This window comes from Hemitrygon akajei, chromosome 30 (assembly GCF_048418815.1).
Source record: "Hemitrygon akajei chromosome 30, sHemAka1.3, whole genome shotgun sequence".
NCBI classification, from domain to species: domain Eukaryota; kingdom Metazoa; phylum Chordata; class Chondrichthyes; order Myliobatiformes; family Dasyatidae; genus Hemitrygon; species Hemitrygon akajei.
In genome coordinates this window covers 43,230,273-43,237,973 of record NC_133153.1, presented here as the reverse complement: position 1 = coordinate 43,237,973, position 7,701 = coordinate 43,230,273, and the positions used below count along the sequence as shown (strand labels likewise).

Below are 7,701 nucleotides of genomic sequence, written 5' to 3'. Positions count from 1 at the left end.
GGAACAGCTTCTTCCCCTCTGCCATCTGATTCCTAAATGGACATTGAACACTTGGACACAACCTCACTTTTTTAAAATATAGAGTATTTCTTTTTTTGCATGATTTTTGAGTCTATTCAAAATACACCTATTGTAAATCATTTATTTATTTCACTTCTATATTATCAATTGCATTGAACTGCCGCAGCTAAGTTAACAAATTTCACATCACGTGCTGATGATAATAAACCTGATCCTGATTTCCTGATGATGGGAAGGGATTTGTCTGTACAGTATCTGATGATGGGAAGGGATTTGCCTGTACAGTATCTGATGATGGGAAGGGTTTTGCCTGTACAGTATCTGATGGTTGGTAGGGATTTGCCTGTACAGTATCTGATGATGGGAAGGGATTTGCCTGTACAGTATCTGATGATGGGAAGGGATTTGCCTGTACAGTATCTGATGGTTGGTAGGGATTTGTCTGTACAGTATCTGATGATGGGAAGGGATTTGCCTGTACAGTATCTGATGATGGGAAGGGATTTGCCTGTACAGTATCTGATGGTTGGTAGGGATTTGCCTGTACAGTATCTGATGATGGGAAGGGATTTGCCTGTACAGTATCTGATGATGGGAAGGGATTTGCCTGTACAGTATCTGATGATGGGAAGGGATTTGCCTGTACAGTATCTGATGGTTGGTAGGGATTTGTCCACAATTGAACAGTTTCGCCAAATAAACCTTCTGAACATAGAAGGCAAGATCTTTTTCAGTGTGTTGGCGCAAAGACTTACAAAATATCTGAAACAAAACCATTTCATTGACACATCAATCCAAAAGGCTGGCATAGCAGGCTTCTCGGGATGCCTGGAACATACCAGCATCATATGGCATCAAATCCAGATGTCTAAGAAAGAAGGAAAGAATCTGCATGTCTTGTTCCTCGACCTGGCCAACGCCTATGGATCAGTTCCTCATTCCCTACTGTGGACTGCTTTTGAATTCTTTCAGGTGCCTGCAACAATCACAAATCTGGTAAAACACTACTTCCAGGATCTGCAAGTTTGTGTCACAACATCAGACTTCACCACAGCTTGGCAACCACTGGAAGTAGGCGTCATGGCAGGGTGCATCATCTCCCCATTGACCTTCACTATGGCAATGGAGCTCATTATCAGAGCTTCAAAATGAGTTGCGGGAGGAAAATGGCTACAGTTTGGTCAAAGGTTACCACCGATATGAGCCTATATGGACGATATAACAATACTGACGCCAACTGTCCCCTGCACCAAGAGACTTCTGGAAAAGCTTCATCAAAACATCACATGGGTGAGGATGAAGATCAAGCCCAGTAAGTGCAGAAGCATCTCCATTGTCAAAGGTCAAGTCACGGATCAAAGATTTCATGTTGACGGAACACCTGCCCCAACTGTTTCAGAAATGCCAGTGAAGAGCTTGGGCCGATGGTATGATGCTAAGCTCAAGGACACCGAGCAGTTTAAACAACTCAAAAAGGATACCATCACGTACATAGCTCGTATCAACAAGACCCGGCTGCCAGGAAAACTCAAGCTGTGGTGCTTCCAGTTCGGCAAACTCCCAAGACTCATCTGGCCTTTAACAGTATATAAAATCCCCATCAACAAGGTGGAAAAGCTTGAAAGAGTGATCAGCACACATGTGAAACAGTGGATTGGACTTCCACGATGCTTATGGGACTGTATGGGAAAGTGGGACTGTTGGACTGTATGGGAAAGGCAAATTGGAATTATCAATTACAAGTCTTGTGGAAGAATTCAAATGCACCAAAGCAAGGTTGGTCATTACCTTCACTGAATCTGAAGAATACTGTTATTCGAACAGCAGCCCCCGGTGTGGCAACGGGGAGGAAGTGGACCCCATCTGAAGCCGTTCAGTGCTAGGTCTGCTCTTCACTTCAGGGATGTGGTTGGCCAAGTCCAACATGGGAGAGCTGGTCTCGGGCTCGTCCCAAAGGCTCCTCAATGGCACAAGGCAACATCAGTGCAGAAGAGACGGCTTGTGGTAGAGGAGGTGAAGAGACAGGAGGAGGCAAAGCGATGCCAGAGCCATTTCAATGGCCAAGCAGGGCCAATGGACTAATTGGGAGAGCCTGGAAAAGAGGAAACTCAGTTGGCGTGACATCTGGGAGGTGGAGGGATCTCGGCTAAGTTTTGTCATCAGAGCCACTTATGACCTCCTACCAACACCTCAAAACCTGAACCAGTGGTGGGGAGAAGACCCCACTCGCTCTCTTTGTCAAGCACCTGGATCACTAAGGCACATTTTAACAGGATGCACCATGAGCCTCAGCCAGGGGGCGGTATACTTGGCAGCATAACCAAGTTCTCAGACAGCTGGCATCAATCTTGGAAGAGAGGCAAACCACCGTAAATGCTCTCCCACAAACATTGGCAGAAAATATCCACATTACACAATTTGTACCAGCAGGCCAACCTCCAGAGCACCAAGTAACATCAAAGGACATAAGCATTCTGCATGTTGCTTGGGATTGGAAAATGGACGTGGACTTGGAGAAAAAGCTTGTGTTTCCCCCAGACATTGCGGCTACAACACTCCAGCCAGACATAGTCCTGTGGTCCACAACAGCCAAGCTGGCATATGTTGTGGAATTGACAGTACCAGGGGAAGATGGCATATGTTGTGGAATTGACAGTACCAGGGGAAGATGGCATTGAAGAAGCTTATGAGAGGAAAAAGACCAAGTACACTGAACTGGCAACTGAAGCTGCTCAGAACGGCTGGAAGACCAAGATTTTCCCTGTAGGTTTGGGATGCAGGGGATTCGTTGCTCCATCTACAACCAGTCTATTGAAGAAGGTGGGGGTGAGGGGTGTCTCCCTCCAACAAGCAATCAAGTCCTTGTCAAATACAGCAGAAGAAAGCAGCAATTGGATTTGGATTAAAAGGAAAGACAACAACTGGGCTGCAAGATGAAGACAGGAGGGTAGGGAACTGAGGAGGGGTGTATCTGGGACGCCAGGTAACACTGTTGAGCCCTCTGGAAACGTATGGGGCTTATCAACGAAACGTTAGAGAAGGATGGTGCCCACCTGATGACCCCGATGACATAGCTACCCTCCTCGTCACCACTCCAAGCCTACTGCCAACATCGAGAGTGCCAACTTTATCACTGGGATTGAAACATCAAGTCCTAGTAGCTCTACCTAATGATGGGAAGGGATTTGCCTGTACAGTATCTGATGGTGTGTAGGAGTTTCTCTGTACAGAATCTGGTGGTGTGTAGGGATACGTCTGCAATATATCTGATGGTGTGTAGGAGTTTCTCTGTACAGAATCTGATGGTGGGTAGGGATTGGCCTGTACAGAATCTGATGATGGGGAGGGATTTGCCAGTACAGTATTTGATGGTGTGTAGGGATTTGTCTGTACAGTATCTGATGGTGGGGAGGGAATTGCCTGTACAGTATCTGATGGTGGGGAGGGATTTGTCTGTACAGTATCTGATGGTGGGGAGGGATTTGCCTGTACAGTATCTGATGGTGGGGAGGGAATTGTCTGTACAGTAATTGATGGTGTGTAGAGATTTGTCTGTACAGTATCTGATGATGGAAAGGAAATTGCCTGTACAGTATCTGATGGTGGGGAGGGATTTGTCTGTACAGTAATTGATGGTGTGTAGAGATTTGTCTGTACAGTATCTGATGATGGGAAGGAAATTGCCTGTACAGTATCTGATGGTGGGGAGGGAATTGTCTGTACAGTAATTGATGGTGTGTAGAGATTTGTCTGTACAGTATGTGATGGAGGGAAGGTATTCATCTGTACAGTATCTGATGGTGGGGAGGGATTTGTCTGTACAGTATCTGATGGTGTGTAGAGATTTGTCTGTACAGTATCTGATGGTATTTGGGGATCAATGCTTCTCATCATCTTGTACACCTCTATCAGGTCACCTCTCCTCCTCCATCGCTCCAAGGAGAAATGTCCGAGTTTACTCAATGTACTCTCATAAGGCATGCTCCCCAATCCAGGTAAATCTCCTCTGCACCCTTTCTATGGTTTCCACATCCTTCCTGTAGTTGGACAACTAAAACTGAGCACAGTACTCCAAGTGGGTCTGACCAGGGTCCTATATTGCTGCAACATTACTTCTTCACTCTTAAACTCAATCCCATGGTTGATGAAGGCCAATACAATATACCCCAAGATCCCTCTGATCCTCCACACAGCCAAGAGTCTTACCGTTAATGCTGTATTCTGCCATCATATTTGACCTACTAAAATTAACCACCTGAAACTTATCTGGGTTGAACTCCATCTACCACTTCTCAGCCCAGTTTTGCATCCTATCATTGTCCTGCTGTAACCTCTGACAGCCCTCCACACTATCCACAACACCCCCAACTTTTGTGTCTTCTGCAAATTTACTAACCCATTCCTCCACTTCCTCATCCAGGTCATTTATAAAAATCACGAAGAGAAGGGGTCCCAGAACACATCCCTGAGGCACACCACTGGTGACTGACCTCCATGCAGAATATAACCCATCTGCAACCACTCTTTGCCTTCTGTGGGCAAGCCAGTTTTGGATCCACAAACCAATGTCCCATTGGATCCCATGCCTCCTTACTTTCTCAATAAGCCTTGCATGGGGTACGTTATCAAATGCCTTGCTAAAATCCATATACACTACATCTACTGCTCTACCTTCATCAATGTGTTTAGTCACATCCTCAAAAAAATTCAATCAGGCTCGTAAGGCACAACCTGCCTTTGACAAAGCCATGCTGACTATTCCTAATCATATTATCCCTCTCCAAATGTTCATAAATCCTGCCTCTCGGGATCTTCTCCATCAACTTACCAACCACTTGCAGATATTCACAGGAAAATAATGTAATATAATATTATTTATGAAAAATCTATCAATAATTAAAGACTGGCAAAGAACCAATGTGCAAAAGAAGACAAGCTGTGCAAATAAAAATAAATAATCTTGAGAGCAAGAATTGTCGAGTTCTTGACAGCGAGCCTACGGGTTGAGGAATCAATTCAGAGTAGAGGTGAGTAAAGTTATCCCTTCTGATTCAAGAGCCTGATGATTGAGGAGTAATAACTGTTCCTGAACCTGGTGGTGTGAGTCCTGAGGCTCCTGTACCTTCTTCCTGATGGTGGAGGGAGAGCATGTCCTGGGCGGGGGTTTCCTGATGATGGAGGCTGCTTTCCCTTGACAACGCTCTGTGTGGATGTGCTTAATGGTGGGGAAAGGGGGGGGGGGTCTTTAGCATGATGGGCTGGGCGGTGTCCACCACATACCGTTCAAGTGCATTGGTGTTTCCACACCAGACTGTGATGCAACCGGTGATACACTCCACTACATATTCATAGAAGTTTGTAAAAGTTTCAGATCATATGCTGAATCTTTGCAAGGAAGTACAGTTGACCTTAAAGAGCTTTATAAAATCTTAAGAGGAACGGGCAAAGCTTGTCGCAACCTTTCCCCCAGGATAGAGGAGTCTTAAACTAGGTTTAAGTTGAAAGAGGAAAGATTTGAAGGGAATCTGAGGGGCAAGTGGAGGCTGGCGGGTATAAGTAAAGAGGTGTATAGGATTACAACATTGCCATAGGTGCACGGACAGGAAAGCTTTTGAGAGATAGGGTACCTAATGTGGGGAAAATGGAAGGATGTTAGGCAACGGAACAGTATCGATCGGTTGGGCAGAACTGCCTGTTTCTGGACGGGGTGGGGGTGGGTGTTACCGCTCCGCTCTTTCAGTGGGGCAACGGGGATCAACTGCCGGAGCTCTTGGTGACCCGAGATCTGGGGCTGAGGGGAGAGAGTGCTACCTCCAGCGGGAGATAAGCGGGATCAGGATACGGTTACGGGGAGACAGATCGTTGAAACGGAGTCCAGATCCGGGGGGAGGAGGAAAGGGAGACGGATCGCAGGGGCGGGACACTCTGTGAATCTACACGCCCGGGACCATATGGGGAACGCCCGGGCGCGGCGCAGCTGTTCCCGGACGCGGCGGGGCTCAGCCCCCTGCCGTTAAATGCCGGAGCCCAGCAGCGCCCGGGACGCAGTGCGGGCGGGAAGCTGGGTGCGGGAGACATGGGCCAAGGATTCTACATCAGCCGCACGCTGGCGGCCGTGGCGGGTGTCCTGGCGGCCGGAGCGGCTGCCACCATCATCGCGCTTGCCGTCGTCCTGGCGCAGGAGCGAGCTAGCCAGCCTTCTGATAACGGGGCAGGCAAGCCCAGCACCCCCGCGCCGGGCGGCCCCAGCACCCCCGCGCCGGGCGGCCCCAGCACCCCCGCGCCGGGCGGCCCCAGCACCCCCGCGTCGCAACTAAAACCCTGGCAGCGACTCCGTCTGCCAACCGACCTGGTCCCGCTGCACTACGAGGTGAATCTGTGGCCGCATCTGAAACCCCAGTCTGGCAACAACGACTTGTACATCTTCCAAGGCAGCTCCTCCGTGTTGTTCAAATGCGTCAATGCCACCGACCTGATTCTCATCCATTCCGACCGGCTAAATCTGAGCAGCGCATCGGGGCATCTGGCCCGGGTTTGGGGCGCGGATGGGAAGCAGCTCACCGTGAAGGAGAACTGGCTGCAGAACGACACCCAGTATCTCGTCATCGTTCTCAACAAGCGGCTTACGGCCGGCGCAAACTACTCCCTCTACACCGAATTCACTGGACGACTTGACGACGACCTCCGCGGTTTCTACCGGAGTCAGTACGTGGACGAGAATGGAAAGACCAGGTTGGTACAGGGCTCGGGGAGTGGGAGCCAAGCCCCGGTTGGAGCCGAATGCGAGAAACGGGGTGTGTGTGTACGGATCAGGGACCCAGCGCAGGGAGATGGTGGGACCGGAATGGGAGCTGAGCCCCGGGCACCTGGCAGAACCGTTTAGGAGCGGGCACTGAGTCCCTGTGAGCAGGCTGCCGGGGTTTGAGCCGCGGCGAAGTGCTTAATCTGTCGCCGTGAGGATAGGAGAGTCGGTCCATCGGTTGGCGATGGTGGCTGTGAAGGAAGGTTCAGTCTGGGTGGCTCTGTGACAAGGTGGTGGGGGGTGGGGGGAGTGAGAGGGTGTACGTCTGCCTCCCAAGGGCTGCCCGGACTGAGTGGTGTTTTCAAACCCCACAGTTATATTAGGAGCATGATTTCGACGAAGAGAACTCTCTCCCGCAGAGTGGGGGAGCAGGAGCCGAACAGGTCTCACCCGCGGGGTGGGGGGGGGGGGGGGTACCAGGAGCTGAAGGGGACTATCCAGGACTCTCTCCCGCAGAGTGGGGGAGCAGGAATGAGGAATCGCCAAGCTGAGGAGAACTGGTACTGAGGGAAAGTGTTTTTACATCAGGTTGTGGGATCCCTCAGTAGGAAACATATCAGAATCAGGAGACTGGGCTTGTACTGTGACAGGAGATTGAGCTTCTCCTGTGAATGGTGTGAAGGAGATTGAGCTTCTCCTGTGAATGGTGCGACAGGAGATTGAGCTTCTCCTGTGAATGGTGTGACAGGAGATTGAGCTTCTCCTGTGAATGGTGCGACAGGAGATTGAGCTTCTCCTGTGAATGGTGCGACAGGAGATTGAGCTTCTCCTGTGAATGGTGGGGCACTAGGGAGTGTTGGGGAACAGAGGGATCCAGAAGAACCACATAGTTCATTGACAGCAGCATCATAGGTAGAAGGTGGTAAAAAAGGTGTTTG

At 49.5% G+C, this 7,701-nt stretch overlaps 1 protein-coding gene across 1 annotated transcript in view; it reads left to right on the top strand.

Annotated features, from left to right (window-relative positions):
• The first annotated feature begins 5,968 nt into the window (after positions 1 to 5,968).
• The window catches only part of LOC140718698 (aminopeptidase Ey-like), a 60,448-nt gene continuing 58,715 nt past the window's right edge, over positions 5,969 to 7,701 (top strand). Inside the window, exon 1 of the mRNA XM_073032753.1 lies at positions 5,969 to 6,753. Within this exon, the coding sequence (XP_072888854.1) occupies positions 6,098 to 6,753 (656 nt within the window). The 5' untranslated portion in view covers positions 5,969 to 6,097. The remainder of the gene's footprint in view (positions 6,754 to 7,701) is intronic.